The 21,960-nt window shown below is 42.6% G+C and overlaps 1 protein-coding gene across 3 annotated transcripts in view; it reads left to right on the top strand.

Moving 5' to 3' along the window:
- The first annotated feature begins 3,103 nt into the window (after nt 1-3,103).
- Nucleotides 3,104-21,960, top strand: part of slc8a1a (solute carrier family 8 member 1a) — a 29,124-nt gene continuing 10,267 nt past the window's right edge. Inside the window, exons 1-3 of one of the 3 annotated variants that reach the window (XM_027010514.2) lie at nt 3,104-3,209; nt 7,949-9,791; nt 20,724-20,830. In XM_027010514.2, coding sequence (XP_026866315.2) covers nt 7,990-9,791; nt 20,724-20,830 — 1,909 coding nt within the window. In that variant the 5' untranslated portion in view covers nt 3,104-3,209; nt 7,949-7,989. Of the gene's footprint in view, nt 3,210-6,131; nt 6,271-7,948; nt 9,792-20,723; nt 20,831-21,175; nt 21,280-21,960 lie in introns of those variants that run through there. The other 2 variants (XM_027010515.2, XM_027010516.2) reach the window with 2 other exon arrangements.

The following is a 21,960-nucleotide window of genomic DNA, read 5'->3' as shown; positions in this document are numbered from 1 at the left end:
AATGAATTGTTCCATTTTATATGACTTATTCATAAATAAAGCTGTTATAACACTTTGAAAATGTACAGTGCATGATTTTTGCCTATATTTAGCCTCAGAAACAGGCCTCTACAGTGCCCGGCAGCAGTCTGCCAACATAGAGGAGATCCACTTTCCTTGGTACTACTTTTCCATACTATAAATAGTGACATATAGTATAAATAGTAACAAAAAACTATGGGTGATAGAGAAATTCTGAAAACATAATTGGATTCAGCATACAAAAATTCTAACTGAATCCAATGCTAATTGCACTAATTACAAGAAGTAACAAGGCAGATCTACAGTAACCTGACATGATTATATGTGTAATTGTGTAATGTCCCTATTATGTTTGGATATATATTTGGAGCTTAAGTTTAGTTTTCAACCTTAAAAGCTTGAGGTTCAACACTCTACCATAAAAGCACACATTGTGTTGTTGTTCATGATACTCACTATGTTCTTGTGTGTGTATGTGTGTGTGTGCATACATTGAGCTTGGGAGGTTAGATATTTCTTCAATGTGAAGAACGGGTGTAACCTCTATGCTATTTGTTCAATGTTTGGAACCCCATTGTTTTGTTGCCTTATCTACAACTCCACCTTCACTTTAGCAACCACGTACCACACCACCTCTTGTCATACACTGCCAGTTCTTTGCATATTCTGGGTTTTTTCCCTCCAGTTTTTCTTCCTAATTTAGACTTACCCATCAGATAAGTCTCGCCCACATGACAGCTGCAATTCAGATCTCTGGATGAAAACATGTTCCCAGGAATGAAGTCCCCATGAAGTGAATATGGTAGTACATGCCCCAGTGAGCAAGCAGCAATGACCAAGGGCTAAGGATTCCCTTCAGTTCTGATAATACTATGCACATCTTAAAATTCAGAATGCCTCATTTCCACACAAAGTTTGCCTCCTTGAATAAAAACATTGCTCAATGTTTCAGCTCACAAAAATTATCCCCATTTGCCATGTGCCATGGAAAACCAAATATTTCGTAAGAGTTTGTTCAAATTGATTGATAAATATGGCGTTCTTTCATCTGACACAAATATTATATATTACAAAATACAAATAAGCAGTGTTGCACACTTTAACCATCGAATGAATGACATTTAACAAATGACGTATCATTCCCTGTGGCATGGCCCACAGACATTAAACAATGTTGTCCCCACAGGAAACCATGCCTCATGTTGGCCAGGTGGGGGCACTGTACATGTACATCAGCTTCTGCAGATCTGTCCTCTCTGTCAACCTGTAATATTCTGCCATTGTCAGAACACCAATGCGTGTTCTGTGCAGGAAAGCAGATGCTGTTTCTGTGCGTGCGTGTGTGCGTGCGTGCGTGTGTGTGTGTGTGTGTGTGTGTGTGTGTGAGCATGTACACGCTTTGGAGAGTTTTGGAGTGATCCCACCAATACCCCAGAGCATTCATCTCTCTCGTGACGTCCTGTGCTTGACATTTAGAACCTGTGTTTAAAAATAGCCAATCTAGTGGAATTTAGAGGATAAGATTCAAGATGTGTTTGTGAGAGCTTTCAGACATGCATACACTCTTTACACCTAAAGTAGTAAAGGTTCTCCAGCAATTCCAGGAGGACTTTTTAGAAAGTGTTTTTTGTTATAGTTTAATTTTGGAATATGTAAAATTTAGCCTGTATATACAGGACAAAATGTAACATGACAAATACAGAAATATAACATTTGAAATGGACTCTTTGAAAACATGCAAGCAGCCAGTGGGAAAATAAACAACACTTTTCTCATCCTACTTCCCTCTGTTCTTGCACTGCTAATATTTTTCACCCAGAGTCCTCTCACTAGAAGAGAGACCAGATGGATAGGGCATAATTGATTAAGTAAAAAGTATACTGCGTATTCTGCTATGACAAAGGTCATCATAACAGCTCATCAGGTACAGAAAGTTGGATAAGTGCCTGCCAAATGCTGAAAATATGAATGGGAGAGGGTGTGTGTGTTTCTCCTCCATGTCTGTTTGATCATAGAAAAGCTTTCCATAAAGCAGCTGTTTCTGGTGTCAAGAGAGAAGACATGCAGGCTCCTCTCCAACGCACAGAACGGAGCTGACATCCCAGTCCACAAAGAAGAGAAGCCATTGCTCTGATAGACAATAACATCTCCGATGTCCTGACAGAGGACGGAATCCAGCTGTGCCTCAGCAGAACTGATCTCAGGGTCAGCTGGCAGTGATAGTCACCTCACTGTAACCAGACCCCAACCTTAACCATTAAAAGGCTAAATGTGGCACAGTTCAGTCTCATATGTGTAGTGCCTTTCATAAGAAATCTTCACAAAATAGCTAATGAGCAAACTGAGGATAACAACAGCAATAACAAAAATTCCCAGAGACAGCAGGGCAGATAATCGTGCTTTTCTAGACAGCCCAAAACAGTGTAGTAATAAGCACAAAAAAGGTGACATGCCTAAGCAGGACCAGAATAGAGGTATAAGAAACCAACCAATGGCTGATCGGTATCAGACTCCTGGAAGGCATCTATACTCCTGACCATGCAACCTTGGTTCTACTTTTATATGACAATGATGGTGATCATTTTTCGAAAGAGGACTTTTGAATTTGTAATGCTTTATCTTCACCTGCCCATTCATAGCCTGCGCACATCTCTCTCAGGAACATCTGGGAGGACGCTCAGGGGGGCTTTACAGCATCGCGCAAACACTTCCCACAACACCCCTGTCTGACTGTGCTGTAGAGGACATGCCAAGTCCTCTAGCAGGGTCCTGGGAATAATACACAGCCATCAGATGTACTGTCCCCGCTATATTCTTATACACACACACACACACACCACACACACCACACTCGCGCACACATCAATCTCTCTCACACCCACACACATACACCTGCCTATATGGGAAAACCGGAGGCGTGAGCGTGTATCCCAGCAGACAGCAGTTTATCTGCGTGTGGGTGAGAAGCAACGGACGGGGTGGGCAGGTGTTGAGTGTTGTGCTGGGAGCACAGCCTTGTAAGGAAGTGGAGGGAGGGAGGAGGATGATAAGCGCGCTGCCCATGTTTAGAACCTCCCAGGCTGCTTGGCCTGCCATGAACAATGCCTGCTTCTGTTAAATTTAGACATCTTATCGGATAGCTCTTCCCGTGCCATCCTCAGTCTCGCTGTGCCTCTGGATCCAAACAGGTGAGTCTTTTGCGCTGTTAGATGAAGTTAACATTTGACTATGCGACTGAGGTCAAGCGCAGTGTGGTGGTCAATGTGTTGTGTTTACTGAGCTGTAGTCTTTCTTCGCTGGGGCGTTTATGATGCTGAGTGAGATTCTCCAGCTGTGACCTTGTGTAACGAACTTTGCCGACTTTACTAGAGCTTGGTCTGAATAAGTTTAAAATTTCTTGATCTTGAACTGAACTCCCAGTCTTCAATATTTAATTGATCTGGGTCTTTTCACCATCCCTGCATATGGCTATTAAAATTTGCCTCAATGCAGTTAAGTGGGGCATAACAGAAGATGGTGAAGGTTGGTGATAGTATAATGTACACTGTAATGTATAGTGTAGTGTACTACCAGATCAATCCCACATCTATCCTTTGAAGGATAGGGTGTATGCTTTTTTAAACTGTGCATTTTGATTATGACAAAAATCAAGAAACACCATCAGTTTCTGTTGTTTTGTGCTACTTCTGTGAGATGATCTCATGGTGAAGACATCAGTTCACTGATTTATTTGTCATTCACGAGCTTAGAATTATAATTGTGAGAGACAGCCCTTAAAGAAACTGCTTCTACAGCTGTCTGAAAAACATAAAGAAATATGTATACCAGTTATAACACAACAAAAAAGTCAATGCTCCTTATAAGATGACCAAGTGACGGAAAGGCAGAAGAGACAGGGTGATCTGATCGGTGGAACAGAAAACAGAATCTTGGGTGGTTTTATGGTTGTGGAATCATACTTGAGTGAAATCCACTATCACTCTAGATTACATAAACATGCAAATGACCCACTGTAATTTTTTTGGGGGGACATCCCTCAAACAGTCCTTGGTTGCAAACAGGGGTCTTCTGGTCAAAAGGAGTTTGCTCTTGCTAATCCATTTTCAAGTCAACTTCTGCGCCTCACTTTTAAACTGCCACCTCTTGTAAAACGTTTGTTCACTTTGTTTGTGACACTAAGAATGAAGACAGTGCTCAAACAGTGTAAAGCCAATATAACACCAATATAACACTAATAAAGTGTCCTTGAAATTTGCAGAAAGGATTGTCAAAGCGGACATGTGAGCTCTAGTGTCCCCCAATTAGCGATGTGATATATTTGCTGTTGGAAGAGTTCGGAAAACAGTGTTTGTATTTTCTGGGACATTTATTAATTATGATGCATTTATTATGCAAGCTTAATCATAACATGGTGAGTGTTCATACTTATAAACAACTACTGATAAAATCTTAAAATGGTGCTCTGACAACATACTATATATGGTAGTGCACATTTATTAATCTTGTGTGTGTGTGTGTGTGTGTGTGTGTGTGTGTGTGTGTGTGTGTGTATCAGGGGTTATTGTCCCTTGCATTCTCATGGTGTGATTCATACATGTGATACGTGGCTGTTGCTGAGGGGCATTTTGTTGGGCAAGTTATCCACAAGGAGCAAACAGGCCCACAGGCTGGAGGGCTGGTGTCAGTCTGGGGAGCTGGGGTCAGACTGGGTGGCTAGTGTCTGACTTGAGGGATGGGGTCAGACTGGACGGCGGGTGGTCTGTACATGTTCGGGGGTCTGTATCCGGGTTACTGGATTTTGGGGTAATAGTAGCTGGAAGTAGCTGGATGTGGGGTCTGGAGGCAGGTGAGAGGACAAGGTCAGGGTGCACATGAAGGTTCAGCTCGGGGACCTTTGGGTGCAAGCTCACCATGTTTCAAGGCCTTAAGTTATGCGAGGTGAAAGCTGCCTGCAGTATTGAACACTCACTCCCAAACCAACACAAGATGTGCTCTCTTACTTTGATGTTTTCCTGACCGGAGCTGAGCTGCTTCTAAATGAGCCTCCAGCCATGAAGGAACATCTGCAAAGAGCACTTTCCAAACCTTTACTTCCCAGTTATTAAACACCACAGTGTCATCAATACCACTTTCTCTTTAACACTGCATTGCTTCTAGAGTGTAGTTTTTTCTTTGTCTCTTGTCACTACTTTTTGTTTGTATCCCTACTGACTCTTTAGGTTTCTCTCTCTGTTTCTATATTTCGTGCAGCATTGCCCTGATCCACGTCAGGCACCCATGTTTAAAGAATGTTTGTTGCTCATTCTCAGTTTCCTCATGTCTGGAAGTATGGGAGTCATAGAACTGACAGCTGCAATAATCTCTTCTTTAACATATGAGGCAACAGACAATTACATATAGGTGCCTATAGCCACTAGCTAACACTGCGTGTTCTTGTGCCTGGGATACGCTCGTACCCCTGTACCCATGCTCGTAACCCTCTACCCCTGCTCGTACCCCTGTACCCATGCTCGTACCCCTTCGCTCGTCTCCTGGGCTCTGCTGCCGTGAGGGTCTGCTTGTCGGCGTGCTGAGGTTTAAGAGTCGGACGAAACTGTTCTCAGGTCAGCCGAGCGGCCTCATCGTGTTTCTCCGTCGTAGTTTAAAAGCTTTAAAAGCGTTTTTCAGTGCTGATGAAGGACCATCGCCTTGACGAATCCTGCCTAGACCTATCCGAAGGATGATATGCACGTCCCCCTCTCCAGAATAGTTATCAAAAATAATATCAACAATATTAATATGCTATATATCAACTCATTATTCAGCCTTTGGTCATACTTTTGTTATGAATCCATGAAAGCGCAGTATACAGCAGGCTCCCTTTATCTCGCCACGATTAACTTATTTCATGCTGAACAAGTTTCTCGGTGCGACACGACCGGCACAATTTCAAATGATCGACGTTTCAGTTCTGCGTTATGCGCGCCGTCCCATTTTATAGGCGCTCAACGAGCGTCCGAAGGCCCTTCTCAGTGCGCCTCCTCCCACCTCCTCCAGGCGAGTTCCCTGGAAAACGCTCCTGTGGAGTCTTTCCTTTTACTCTTGCGGAGGACGAGAGCAAGCACCTATGAGTCCGTATCAGAGCGCCAGCTGCAGCTTGGCGCATCCCAGACGGTTCAGCTGATTTTATTCTGCTCGGTTTTCGCGAAACGTCAAACCAGCTCTCGTGTCGTTCTGGATCTGTAGAGAACATCTCTCTAGATCGCAAAGGTATTTCAGTCTTTTCTGTACTATAAGATATTGCAATGTGCAAGCATGATAGGAATACATTGTGCGGTGTTGTGATTTTTGCAATAAATGGTCGTGATCAAAGTAATAGTTAAAAAAAGGAGAAAACATGCTTGAGCTTGGAGACACATGTGAACACTAAAACATGCTTGAAAAGTTCGGCAGCAGTTTCATCACTCTGTCCAATGAGAACACCCTTGATTTAACTTTGAATGTCTTTCCTGTCGCTGAATGAGGGCTGTTTTGTCCCAGGGTAAGTTTAACGTTAAGTTTAATGTTAATTAGTTTAATGACACCGATCATTTCTCCCAACTTGTGGTTATTACTTGGCGTTTCTAACGCGTGTTCACGTGCTGCCCGCTAACCATGACATGCAGTTTGCATGGGCAGTGAGCTGTTATCGTTACCTGTTATTTTATGTCGTTTTTCCAACACACGGTAGCTTAGGATAATTCCTTCCTACCCACGATACACCGTGCAGTGTCTACCAGTAAGTGTTTTTGCGTAAAGATTATATGATTTCATCTCTGATACGAACCACATTGCTGCTCATTTCATACGTGAGTAACAACATAAGGAGTAAATATACCTAACACTGAAATAAAGCACGTCATATGCCAAAAAAATGTGACTCCTTAATTTAATTTATATTGTACTTATTATGTAACACACAGAACACTGTGGAGTATAAACACCACATATTTAGACTGCATACTATGAATTGAATGTATTCTTGCACGCTGCTGCTTTTGCGCAGTGCTATTATTTTCACTTCTGTTAGACTGCTGTGAGATCTTTTTCTTTCTCCGTAGTCATAGGCATAGTTTCTGCTCACACTATTCATGTAATGTATTATGTCGGACGATGTGAGCAGTGTCCCCTCCAAAGTTGACCACCACGCCATTGTCCATAGTAGAATGATATGAGAACAGCGGCGAGCTGGCCTAAAAAAAGCACAAAAGCCACAAGCAAACATGCTGACAGTAGCCCTTGAGGCGAGGCCATGCTGGAGAGCAGAGGCAGACTCAGCGCGTGGTCTTTTGGTCTGTACAGACGGGGCATCGGCAGCACTGGAGAGCAACTGCAGGCTTAATAGGGAACAAAACAAAGGAGGCTAATCAGGCACAGGTGCTTGTGTTTAATAATCAGGATATTGGGAACGGGGCAGGTGTGTGTGTGTGTGTGTGTGTGTGTGCGCGCGCGCGCGCGCGCGTTCTTTCCGTTGCCTTGTACCTGTACTGAGCAATGAAAATAAAATTTATTTAGGTGATGCTGTAATATAAACAAATGCTGTTAATGTGATTTTAACAGGAATCGTAGCTTTATCAACATATGCCTTTAATGATTTTTGTGGTATTACCCGGGCTGCTCACAAACAGTGGTAATATGGCTTTGTATTTTGTCACAATACGAAATTAAAGATGTTTAATTTAAATATGAATTTAAAGTGAAAGTAAAATGTAAGTAAGATTATTTACATAACATTTAATGTTTAAACATTTAAAATCTAGTTCTAACTTTAGGAAAAACATTACCAGCATATTGGCTACATCTAGTACATGATATTTGCACACCTAAATATTACAATATAAAACATTAGACACACTTTTTGCCCATTCATGTTTTCTGAACAAATATCCTGTCTGTTTATCCCCTACAGGGAAGACTACAAGGAGAACAGGGATAAATTACCTAATCAAGATGGGCCAATCTGACACTTTAGCCATTCATCATTTCATGCTAACTCTTGCCACGTTGTTCATCGTTTTTTCCCAAGAGATGCAGAAGGTTGCTGCTGGAGACTCTAAGTTCGAGGAAAATTCAGCCAATAAATCAGCAGCATGCGCTGGTAGTTATGACTGTAAGGAGGGTGTGGTCCTGCCAATATGGAAGCCAGAAAACCCAGTGTTTGGGGACAAGCTGGCTAGAGCCACAGTCTATTTTGTTGGTTTGGTCTATATGTTTTTAGGGGTCTCCATCATTGCAGACCGTTTTATGGCATCCATTGAAGTCATCACATCACAAGAGAAAGAAATCATCATCAAGAAGCCCAATGGTGAAACCACCACAACCACTGTCCGCATCTGGAATGAAACCGTATCAAACTTGACCCTTATGGCTTTGGGTTCCTCTGCTCCAGAGATCTTGCTGTCAGTGGTAGAAGTGTGTGGCCATAACTTTCATGCAGGTGAGCTTGGGCCAAATACCATCGTTGGCAGCGCAGCTTTTAACATGTTTGTCATTATTGGCCTATGTGTCTTCGTTATCCCAAACGGAGACCATCGCAAGGTGAAACACCTGAGAGTGTTCTTTGTTACCGCCTCTTGGAGTATCTTTGCGTACACCTGGCTATACCTGATCTTGGCAGTTATCTCTCCAGGTGTTGTGGAGGTGTGGGAGGGGCTCATCACTCTTTTCTTCTTCCCTATATGTGTCTTGTTCGCGTGGGTTGCTGACCGTCGACTTCTGTTCTACAAATACGTATCTAAAAGGTACAGAGTTGGGAAACAGCGGGGAATGATCATTGAAACTGAGGGAGAGCCAGAGCTCCAGACAAAGACAGACATTGAAATGGATGGACAGATTATCAACTCCCATGCAGAGGAATTCCTGGATGGAGTTGTGGATGGTGAAGTTAAAGACATGGATGAGGAAGAAGCCAGGAGAGAGATGTCAAGGATTTTAAAGGAACTGAAACATAAACACCCAGAAAAGGAGACAGAGCAGCTGATCGAGCTTGCTAACTACCAGGTCCTCAGCCAACAGCAGAAGAGTCGCGCATTCTATCGCTGCCAAGCAACCAGGCTCATGACTGGTGCAGGGAACATACTGAAGAAACATGCAGCTGACCAGGCCAGGAAAGCAGTTGGCACCCATGTATTTCACTCAGAGATTTCAGAAAATGATCTTTCTTCCAAAATCTTTTTTGACCCAGGCACATACCAGTGTTTGGAAAACTGTGGCTCAGTCGCTTTAAACGTGGTACGACGAGGTGGTGATCTAACCAGCACCGTCTGTGTGAACTATCGCACTGAAGATGGCACTGCCAATGCAGGGTCTGACTATCACTTCGCAGAGGGCATCATAGTCTTCAAACCAGGTGAGACTGAGAAGGAAATCCGAGTGGACATCATTGATGATGACATCTTTGAGGAGGATGAGCACTTCCTGGTCCATCTCACTAATGTCAGGGTGTTTTCTGAGGGACCAGACCATGAGAACTCAGTCGTCAACCATGTGGACAGCCTGCCAGGGCTGGGCCTTCCATCCACTGCTACAGTGACCATTTTTGATGATGACCATGCTGGAATATTTACATTTGAGGAACCCATAGTTCACGTGAGTGAGAGCATTGGCATGATGGAGGTGAAGGTGGTGCGGATGTCAGGAGCCCGAGGCGTTGTGGTGGTGCCCTACAAAACCATCGAGGGCACGGCCAAAGGAGGAGGAGAGGATTTTGAAGATACCTGTGGTGCCCTGGAGTTCCAGAATGATGAGATCTCGTGAGTCCTGTTTATTTAATTAATTTTTTTTTAAAGATTGCCATGGCAGTCAGTTGGAGAAAAGTAGTGAACGGCATACTGGAGCGTAATTGTATCTTAAGGTGATTGTGTTTAATGATTTTGAATCAACATCAGATTTCAGTGATAACTTAGGTAATTACACGGGGAATTAGTATTGATTGGAAAATGCAAATTAAGTACTCCAACCTATGTTTTCTTATTAACTGTAAAGGAAAACATATTGCTATTAACATAATAAAATAGTGCAGTTGAGGTTTTTTTTTTTGCCTTTTCAGATGCACTGACCACATTAGTTTAGGCTGTCCATTGTGATACTGTTGTTAACCCCTTTAATCTCAGTGTGTTTTGATTTTCATCTTTTCGTTTCCTGTGATGAATTAGTGCCTTGCGCTTGTTAACTTCCCAAAGCGCTCATATTTCACGATACTCACTTGACTTCAGCCCTCTGACTCTGCTTTCACTCTTAGAACTTGCGTTAGCATTTTACGCAAAGCATTTCAAACTGTTATTGTTCCTGAATTGTGTTTCTTTAGCTACTGAGCATATTTAGAAGTTGACCACGTCTCCTACTGCATCAATGTGCGTCAGACCCAGAATACAGGCCTAAATTGACCTTTATCAGACACCCCTCCCTCCTGGTGAGGCAATGCAACAGAGCACATAGTGAGAGAGGAAGATCTCACCTGTTTGGCAATGATGAAGACTTGGCGTGTTATTGTAGTACAGAGTGCAAGGCTATAAGAAGCAGGCTTGCGTGTGGAGAGCGTTATTGGGAAGGCTGATCTTTTTCCTGTTAGTGATCTTGTAATTAGTGTAAAAGGGTATGGATGCTCATACAACCCCCAAGCCAGCGAAGGAACACAGTCAGATAACAGGGTTAATAAAAGACTGTGTGCTTCACTTACTCTGTTGATCTCACAGAGAAGTTAGCATGTGAGTCATCATTATATCATATATTTCTTCCGCTGCAAAAGGCACTAAGGAACAAACTAAGGATTGACAAAAGCACCACTTGAACAGCCTTAAAAAACTATTAGATGACTGAAGACATTGGAAACTAGCTTTTAGGCTTTTAGGGAGTTAATGGGTTTGGACTAAAGGTATGTAGCAGTAGGCTTCTCTATTGCTGGGGCCTGTCAGAATGTGAAAGTAATCTGTCCCATTTAGAACTGATTTCCTTCTTAGAAGGGTCTTTCCCTCAGTCAGCTGGAGGGATGAGCTCCAACAGTGGCAGGCTGTGAAGAAGCTGGAGTCCCTGTCCTCTTATGGAACAGACTGCCACATCACTTCTTGGTGCAGTCATGTGACACGGTGACCCGAAGCCCAGACATTTTCCATTCGTGGGAGGATATAACGAGTTCAGATAGAACGTGCTGGAGATAAACACTCGGAGACGAAGCCAAGATCTCAAACAGCTTGAAATGGAAAAGGTCCTGAGCTGGAGCTCTTATTAAACTGATTAATGGCGAAACATACACAAATTTATAGAGAGGCGAGTGGACTGCTTTGAAGCAAGCACCCTAGCAGGCTTCACTGGCATTGCTTAAAGATGAAGTTCCATATATAGACTGGTGTACAGGAATGCAGGCTGGGTTCTGGGTCCTGTTTGGAGAAGGCAGCGAAGTTTCTGAGATGGTGCACTCATAGGACAGTATGCAGAATGACATAAATTACAGAGACTACCTGTATTATTTATACCTAAATTAGCTTTTGCAGATTTTGCATTATGATTTACAGGTCTTTTGAGTTTGAAGGAGCTAGAGAAATCACAGTTTAATAGGGAAATATTTATGATTTATGACATCATATATAAATCATAATCATTGTAGACCTTAAAGCATTGAGGGCTTTTTAATACTTGCAGTTATAGGTCAGGTTTTGTTTTTATAGCATTTTGATGCTGAACATCCCTTTCCAGCATTGCAGCCTGATTCACACAAAGCAACATGCTGCATCCTTAATGCAGCCTGACATAACCCAGTGCTGGGGTGTCACTGGAGAATGCTTCCTGTTCCAGTGTCATGCAAATGTTATGTGGCCACCGATGGGACTTGAAGTGTAGCTGGTTTCAGGAATGCTGGAAAGAAGTTTCTGAGTCCAAGGAATTGCAGATCTGACCACGATCATAATGATCTAATGGCATAATTGATCATTAGCATAATCTTGATTATATGACATCACTGATTCACCCACATATTAGCTTGATCATTATGTGGGTCTTGGTCTCCTCAATCCTATAACCTGCTGCGTGCTGTGACCATGTAAAAGGGGCACATTCTACAACTGTTCAGAAATGTTAAACAAAATAAGCAAGTGCAACGTTGCTTATTAAGTTAGTGTTTTGAGCAAAATCATCACAGCTGCTGGTATAGATGGAGGTGTAGATGTGTGTAATGGTGTGTAATGGTGCTGCACTATGAATGCTACCCTGTTAACGTTGCTTTAGTGCTGAATTTACCCACAGGCTTAGGATTTCCTAACAATGCTGTGTTCATGGAAGTTTAAATGCTTTTTTTTTGTATTTCCAACTCTTCAATATATATTTGCTCCAATTTTGTGCTCCGTCGAAGAAAATGTATGTTTGTAACCTGAAAAGTAAACTCTAGGGCATCAAGTAGAGGACTATTAAACAATACATGACATGACATGCTAGCAGGGTAGAAGATCCACTAGTCTTTTAACAGAGTAAAAGTAGATGTAGCGGTGAAGAATTATGCTAGTAAAATGGAAAGGGAAAGTCAGACACACAGAAACGTACTTGAGCTAAAGTGCCAGGGGGGCACCATCACTATTAAAAGGAACAAATGACTCTTTATCTTAAAATATACAAACTTTGTGTGCTCAAAGTAATTAGTTTAAACAAATGCAGTTGGGTTTAAGCTCTCCAAAGGCATATAAACCAAGTAAAGTATGAATACTGAACATGGCAGATTACAGTAATTGCATATTTACATTGAGTTATATTACTTGAAGTTCAAAATCTGGCAGGAAGCGTGAAGGGAGAGAAGACCTGGCATGTAGGACATGTTTATCTGGACTTGTTGTGTATAATGTCTGGACTCGATGTGTTTGTAACATCTGGACACGCTGTGTGTAACATCTGGACATGCTATATGTGTAACGTCTGGATGCAATATGTGTGTAAAGTTTGGACACGCTGTCTTTAACATCTGGACACGCTGTGTGTGTAACGTCTGAACACGCTGCATGTAACATCTGCACATGCAGTGTGTGTATAACCTCTGAACACGCTGTGTGTGTAATGTCTGGACACGCTGTGTGCAACGTCTGGAAACGCTGTGTGTAACTTCTGGACACGCTGTGTGTAACTTTTCAACAAGCTGTTTATAACATCTGGACATGCTGTGTGCAACTTCTGGTCACGCTGTGTGCAACATCTGGACACGCTATGTGCAACATCTGGACATCATATATATATATACACAGGGAAAACAAGACACAGGTGCAGAGACTAAAACAAAATAGACATAAACAAAACCACCTGGCACTAGGGCCATGGGAATCGCAACGCTGAGGAGAAACTGTGATGCTGTGATTGGAGGGAGAATACTCACCCTTGAACAGTGGTGCAACTTTATACAGGTGGTATTACGACCCAGTCTAGGGGACCATGAGATGGGGCCACTGAAAATCTTGGAGTGGCACACCAAAACTAAAAGACATGACTGAATTTCAGGAATTCTATTATGACCCAATAAAAAAAAAAAATTAAAAAAAAAAAAAAAAGCACTTTTTGCTGCTTTAATATTTCTCTGATGTTCATACATACATTTTTCTTTTTAGATCTGAAGGGAGGCTTTGTTTTCCATGGCTGGCGCTGTCCTGACCATGTTAATTTCTGGGCTGTGATTGGCTCTGCTGAGGACAGCCTTCTTTTGTCCCATGGCTTCTCTGGCAACTCAGCCTCACCTATCGCACACTCGCACAAACATTCTGCACATGGGCCAATGTATTCATCCCTAAGACTCACAGCAAAGGAGATAATCACCACTCCAGCCCTGTCTGTGTCTCACTTTCTACTCAAGCTCCTTTTTTTTGGGCCCATTTCTTTGTCTATCACATCAGCTGTCTTTAACTTTCGTAGCTTTCCTTTCGGTCTAGTACAATTTCCACACAGAAGAATGCGGCTGACGTTACTCAAATAGTCAAAACTCTTTAGTGTGACCTCTTTGCCATGATATGCTCAAGCAGGCAATGTTTCATGGCTGTCATAATAAAAGCATAATGGATAGTCATAATTATTGGTTTGTGTTCTTACTGGGACAGGAAAAGGCAGTTAAAATGATACCTCCCTGGGTGTATTAAACGAACCTCTATGCTGGGCCTTCTGATTGTAAACACTGCTGAAATATACTTGATTTACACAATGCAAATCAAGTGTGTTTGTTTTTGTTACAAGCATTCACAGTGTGAAAGTCTTATCAGGGTTGTGTAGTCTGGATATAACTCTTCAGATAATGGGGAACAAAAAAAGTTGGCAGAAAAATTATATAAACATGTTTCCTAAATACAATGAAATAAAAACATCAACCTATTCATATAGGCTAAAGTAAATATTTATGGTTATTATAAGATGCATTTCAATCTGAGAGTGGTAGCAATCAAAATTGCTCATTAGATTGTCTGCAGGGACTCACTGCTGTGTACGTGCCTACGCCTTCTGGTGATATTGTGAAGGGTTCTATAATTTAAATCTATTAGCAAAATACCAAGAAATCTGACACATATTCACTACAGGGGCCTGGCCTTTTTTAGTTTTTTGAACAAGAGGCTACACAATACTAGTAAATCCTCACTGTCAACATACATGCTACCTTAGCCAACTAACTTTCATTGGCAACTACAGGTGAGACAGACATTGCGGCGTACCTAAATGAAAAGGCTTTTTGAAGGCTCTCCTTCAATGAAAATCAGAATAATTGAGCAAGGTTGAGCAAGTACATCTATAAGTTAGGCAGATAGGAAAAATTATGCAGTTACATGGTTTCTGGAAGACAGCATATTAGAGAGAGAGAGAGAGAGAGAGAGAGAGAGAGAGAGAGAGAGATGAAGATTTGCTTAATAATGTTCTGAAAATATGTCCAGAACAGTGCAGTTCATTTTCACAGACTGAGAAAAACATATAGTGTTTATACATGTAATAGGCTGATAAAATATATAATGTTAACCTTTGTCAAGGTACAACAACTTGTAATATCAATTTCATATGGTGTACACGTATAATCATTTTGCCAGTATGTCCTCCCGTGATCAGACAGCACACACATTATCTTTGAGCCTGAAAATAAAAACGTGTTTATTTATAGTTATTTATAGTGAACAGCAGCAAACATTGGCAGATGGGTTGGTTCTTGGAATGCTGTTTCTGTATCTAACATCCACTTTAATAATTTACCCGTGTAGACCCAACTTATAACGTTTCAAAATCCCCCCCACCACTTTCTCCCAAACTCTGGCTCTACTGCTTGTTTTGAAAGGTAGCATAAACTCAAACATACTTTCCATGACTTAAGACAGAGAGAGACTACGGCGCAGAGGACGTTCTTCCTGTATGAGTCTGAAAACTGCTCGTTGTGAGACTGCTCGTTGTGACATCGCTTTAGCTTATGGTTAACAACATGCGGGGAGGTGTTGGGGGTGGGGTTTATGAGGAAACTCATTTTGGCCTGAGAAGCAATTCTGCTTAGCCACATGGCATTTGCTCTGTTTAAAGATCCTCTCTGTAATATTTCACTGGCTGGTAGTCACGTGCTCTAGCTGTCAGAGTGTGTATCTGTGTAGGTTATACTGGCGCTTTTCTCAGCAAGCTTTAGGGCAGTTTGCTTGTCCTCCTCTGCTGTGTGTCTTGCAGAGGAGACATCTGACACTAATTACCACACTGGGTTACTGTCACTGTCTCCCCGCGAGTCCCCGGCTCGGTGTGGCTCCTCATGGAGGAGTCGAGATCCCATTTACATGCTCAGAAAAGAACAGGAGGCTCAGACAGATCCCGGAAAAGGATAAGAATAGGCTCTGATTTTTGCAGTGTAGCAATTTGCATTAGTGTGATGTGGATGAAGACAGAACCTGCTCGGTTGGACATAGACAGCTGGCCCCAGATCAGAGCGGCTACCCCACCCTTCTACAGGGTATTTTATACACTGTTGCCTATGGGCATCTCATACTGCTGTGCGCTGTAGCATTTATTACTCTGTGTGTCAGTTTCCCTCATTAAAGCACATAGAAAGAAATCCATCACTTTTGTGCCGCTGAGTTTTAATGTGTGGGTAATGCACTACGGGAAATCGAAAAATAATCCGCCTTTTCCTCCTGCTATTCACTTCAGTTTTTAGATGTCTTGTTTGTGATAACCAACTGCATCTAAACCATCATAGGGTTCTGTATTCCGGTTTCTGTGTTTCGGGTCCTGTGTTCCAGGTCCTGTGTTCTAGGTTCTAGGTTCTGGGTTCTGTGTTTGGGCTGATTTCATGTCATTATGAATTATATTCAGCATTTCTTAAGATGCTCAGATTTCAGATAAGGGCACCTTTGAATATTATTATTATTATTATTATTATTATTAATAATAATAATAATAATAATAATAATAATAATAATAATAGCAATAATAATTATTGTTATTATTATTATTATTATTATTATTATTATACCTGCTATTTGCTACATGATTTTAAAAATCTAAATCTATTCTACCTTATGTTTACCGTGTTCATTTCTTAAACAAAGCTTGTGAATATTGGTCATACCGATAAGGCACCACTGAATTGAAATGGGAGAGGAACTGACTTTGAGAGAGAGGAAAAAAATTGTATAGATTTCATGGATTAAACAAACTTGCAGACAGAAAATGACTGGCATTTTCAGCCCAACTGCTGTATTTCCACACAGCTTTGACTGTTTGGTTTGGTTTGGCTTGTATTTTGTCCTTATTGATGAGATACTACATGAAGTGGACACTATGATGGTTTATACAGAGCTATCTGTGCATCTAGTGTTTTTGAATATTTGCTGTCAAACAGACACTGGAACTGGAAGAACTAACCAGTGATGGAAACATTATTCATTATGGTAATAAGGGTTCCTACAGCCAACTGCTGAATTACAAAAGAAGTCCTAGCACACTTCAGCTACAGCAGCTCCACCTCAGAACCCCACCTACAACAGCTCCACCTCAGAACCCCACCCACCTACAACAGTTCCACCTCAGAGCACCCACCTACAACAGCTCCACCTCAGAGCCTCACCCACCTACAACAGCTCCACCTCAGAGCACCCACCTACAACAGCTCCACCTCAGAACCCCGCCCACCTACAACAGCGCCACCTCAGAACCCCACCCACCTACAACAGCGCCACCTCAGAACCCCACCCACCTACAACAGTTCCACCTCAGAGCCCCCACCTACAACAGCTCCACCTCAGAGCCCCACCCACATACACTAGAACCAATTTAAAACCCACACCTCCATCATTTTGAGCCTGTTCTGAAACATTTAACATATTTCAATATGATGCTGCAAAAAAGGACTGTTTACTGTTATACTTCTTCTCTTTTAAGCTCTATTTCTTCCTCAGTAACAGGAAAATTCATCTACTCTCGTAAACTACCCTACAAATGTGGAATGCGCTGGGACAGTGCTCCTCCTGGGGGACCCATGGGTTCAGTGCAGGGCGTGGGAGTGGTAAAGTGGGATCCACTGCAGTTAGTCCCCCAGGGGCACAGAGCTACATGCCTGGACCCTTGCCCCCACCACGCCACCATTCCTGATCGTGTCCAGACACGCCAGTGCCCTCTCCAACTCTCCAATTCCGTCCCTAACACGGAATAGTCTCCATCCAAGAGCATACAGGCATCAAATCATCTCCATCTAACATGAAGAATAAGCTTGGATGTGATGATACACATGATGCTGTGATGATACTGTGATGATACACGTGATGCTGTGACGATACACGTGATGCTGTGATGATTCTGTGATGATAATCTTAATGCTGTGATGATACTGTGATGATACACGTGATGCTGTGATGATTCTGTGATGATACACGTGATGCTGTGATGATTCTGTGATGATACACGTGATGCTGTGATGATTCTGTGATGATAATCTTAATGCTGTGATGATACTGTGATGATACACGTGATGCTGTGATGATTCTGTGATGATACACGTGATGCTGTGATGATTCTGTGATGATACACGTGATGCTGTGATGATTCTGTGATGATACACGTGATGCTGTGATGATTCTGTGATGATACACGTGATGCTGTGACGATACATATGATGCTGTGAGGATAAACGTGATGCTGTGATGATACTGTGATGAACAAACTGGAGGTCCTCACAACAGAGAACATCCTGGAGTTCGGCAGCCTGCCATTTTAAAACATCTCATCACTGCGTTTGATCTCAAGAGCCACTGGAGAATAACCACATGAGCAAAAACAACCTCCATCCGCAAATGGTAATGTAGAAAGAAAAAGGCACAGAGACTCCTGGGTATCTCAGAGACTCTCCTGGGTATCTCAGAGACTCTCTTGGGTATCTCAGAGACTCCTGAGTATCTCAGCTCCCTGTTTCAGATGCTGAGGTTTGTAATCCAGTTTCAAGTTTCAAGTTTTAAGTTTGGTTTCAAGTTTGGTTTAATCGCATTTAAAGTTAATTCTGTCTGAAACTGAAGATAGATTAGTAGGAGAAACTAAGGTGGGGAGCTTGGAATGGCTGAAGTGAAAAATGCTCTCTGTTTCTCAGGTGGAAGGGGTACTCTTGACACTGCAAAACGCACATTCATGCAAAGATTCACATGAAATCTGGTATTTTTTTAAGTTGAAATAAGATTTCTTGGTCATTTTAATTTGTTCCTCACAAATAAGAATATTCTCGCTCACTGTCTCTGATTCTCTCTCTCTTTCTCTCTCTCTCTCTCTCTCTCTCTCTCTCTCTCTCTTTCTCTCTCTCTCACACACACACACACACACACACACACACACACACACACACACACAAATATCCAATCTCCTCCAGTCACTGCTAATTTAGAGGTAAAGAGAAAAGGAGACCAAGAGAGGGGAAACAGAAAAATAACTTTTATTACACCTACAATCAAATAACCAGCCAGCCAGAGCACAGAGAACATTGATGGAACGTGATTTAGTTCATCAGAAACCCAAACACATGGCAGCATGACCAGAGTCATCAGGTAATAGTGTGAAGGACTTGGTAATGATGGGATAGGCCCAATCAAACTAGAACTTTTCAATGAAATTAGCCATGCGCCTAATACTACCGCGACTACTGCTCTCCTGGATTCACTCTCACCCTCTAATAAGAGGCAATAGAAAGAGGGGGGGGGGGACTAGGGGTGATTTCAATGTGTTCTCTGTGGGTTTAATACTGCATGCTGTTATTGAGGACTGAAGATTCCTCCCAGGCCTCAGTGGGTGGTCATCAGGCTCGCTTGGGGCAACCGTGACAGGGTCTCCAGGGTTGATAAATATTTCATACTTCATTCTATTTTGGACTGAAGCAGTGAGTATTAGTTTGTCTCTGACTCCCAATCTGTGTACCATGTTGAGGGTTGAGGGGGGTTATATAAGCTCATGTGGACACTTGGGGCCTCTCAAAGTGTCTATTAGTCACTTTCGCTGGAATGCACCACGATTTATAAGTCGAGCACTTTAGCAGCACGCACAAGCCTTCCAAATGCCGGTTTAGTCTTGAGTCCTGTGGTGACCTGCCGGGGGGTCAGAACACCATCCGCTGACTCAAGAAGTTGCTTCTCCACGGAGTAAGCTCATGGCTCTGCCACAGTGTGTCAGAGTCCTATGGGTTACGGACAGATGACACTGATATTTGTATAGAGAGCCTTCCAGTGATGACCGCATACAGAGTCTTCTGAGGTAGCGGTGAAAAACAAAAAAAAGGGAACCTTCCTGAAAATCGATTTTCCATCAAAAGAGCTGGAGGGGTCCCCCCCCCCCCATACACACCAGTGGCCTTACAGGAACCATTATGAAGCCTCTATACTGGAAACATCCTGGAAAAATGATCATAGTTCATGCATAATCATAATTTGGATCACAGCATTTGTGTAGCTGATGCGTTTATGCACCTGTGCTTGTGAGAAAGGCTCTCCCTTTATGTCACTTCCTGTTCCTTTACTTTTATCTTAATAACAGAGTATCATTAATGCGCTAATGCTAGAAAGCATAAGGCGTAATATCATCCACCAGGCTGAGGTAACCACGCCGATCTTCTCTCTCACTGCCTACTGTCTGCAGTAATCAGTAATCTCGGGCCCAGAGTTCTGCCTTGGTACTGTGCAGTTCATTTGGCTGTGGACTGAAGTAAAAGGCCCAGCCTACTGTTACACATACCTCAAAAACAAAAGTCGGGCTCTTATCAAGAAGCGATGGTCCATCCTGTTACGGCATTACTGTATTGTTATAGTAGTATTACTGCAGTGTTACTATAGTGTTGTATTTTTGTACTGAATTTACTTTAGCTGTTTTACTGCTGTCTCTGTTACTGATTGCAGCGTTGTTGCAATGTTACTGTAGTATTATTAATATTATAAAAATTATACATGTTGGTGAACTGTCCTTGCAGTTTTAGAATAATGTTACTGTAGTGTTTCTGCACAGTGGAAGAACTGAGTGCAGTAAATTTGGATTTCTGATGTTGAGAGAGAACTTCTATGTCTATAATTCTGTTTGTTTCTGTTTAAGCTTGCCATGTGAAATACCTTTTTTTCCATGACACCTCGAAAACTGTTATTTCCTCACGCCTCTCTCATCTCTGCAAATCTATATCCTCTCTCTCCCTTTTTCTCTCTGTCTCTTTCCCTTTCTCTGCCTCTCTCTCTCTCTCTCTCTCTCTCTTTCAGCAAATCTATTGAGATCAATATTATTGATGACGAGGAGTATGAAAAGAACAAGAACTTCTTCCTGGAGATCGGAGAGCCACGAATGGTGGAGATGAGTGAAAGGAAAGGTGGGCTGTGCTTCTCCCAGCTCCACCCCCCTCCCACCTACCGTGCACCTCCAGACTGGCGCCCCCTGCTGGACTGCTCTGCAGCTGCACAAGGCAGCACTGCCAGTCCTGCCTATACCAGCCCGCTTTGCGCTTTCTAATGGATAGGCCCCTCAGCAGACTTAGCTAGCTCTTACTAAACAAGGCCAACTCCTAGTGGCACTTCCCAGGAGAAGCACTAGCGCCTAGAGAGCCCAAACCGTCAGAATTAGCGTTCCGAACCCGGTGTTCTGAGCAGCAGCCGATCCTCCATTGAGACTGCAGGATGCCATGGCACCTCAACTGTGACTTTGTGTTCCCCAACAGGAAAACCATAATGGTTAAAATTGTTGACCATGACGAGTATGACAAGCAAGCAAAGTTCTACGTAGAGCTCCAGGACCCGGAATGGAGGAGGAGGAGACAGACAGGTGAAAGAGGGCAAAAACCCATTTTAAAAAGATGCTACCGGCTTTGGAAAGCTTCCTCTTTTTCCTACAGCTTCCCTTTGCTTCCAGTTTTGTTCTCTTTCTCTTGAGCTGCTCCTCTTCCTCCCTGAGATCCTCCTATCAGTGCTCTTATGCCTCTCCTGCTGTTACACAGACACACTGTGTGTCTGGGCCAACTAGCGTGATTAGTTAGATGTGAAAAGGGGGAAAAAAGGACCCTCATTCAGGTGCCTGTCACAAGCACTACTCTCCTCTGGTCACAGCATACACACACGTATACACGTGTGCATGAACCCGCAAACACACACACACACACACACACGAGTACGAGACTTATAACCAGCACATATGAGAGTCCAGGCGTCTGCATCCACAGACTTTATTGTTGACAATTCTGAATCTTATAAGTAAGGTGAAACCTTTCACACCTGCTGATGTTAAATAATCCAGACATCTCCTGACTGGATTAACAGGGGTGCAAACAGGGATTTAAATCTAATTCCACCTCCTTTGTTTTCATCTAAAATAGAAAACTTGGTGCACCAGAGAACCCCAGGAGCCTTAGAAATGCTAAATAAAGCAAAGGGGCTGTCTTCACCACCTGGACAAGCCTAAAATTAGCACAGCCAGCTACTGAACCGCTGGTTCATCCGGGTTGAATCA

This window comes from Electrophorus electricus, chromosome 21 (assembly GCF_013358815.1).
Source record: "Electrophorus electricus isolate fEleEle1 chromosome 21, fEleEle1.pri, whole genome shotgun sequence".
NCBI lineage: Eukaryota > Metazoa > Chordata > Actinopteri > Gymnotiformes > Gymnotidae > Electrophorus > Electrophorus electricus.
The sequence above is the reverse complement of the archived record's forward strand: the minus strand, read 5'-3'. Positions and strand labels throughout refer to the sequence as shown.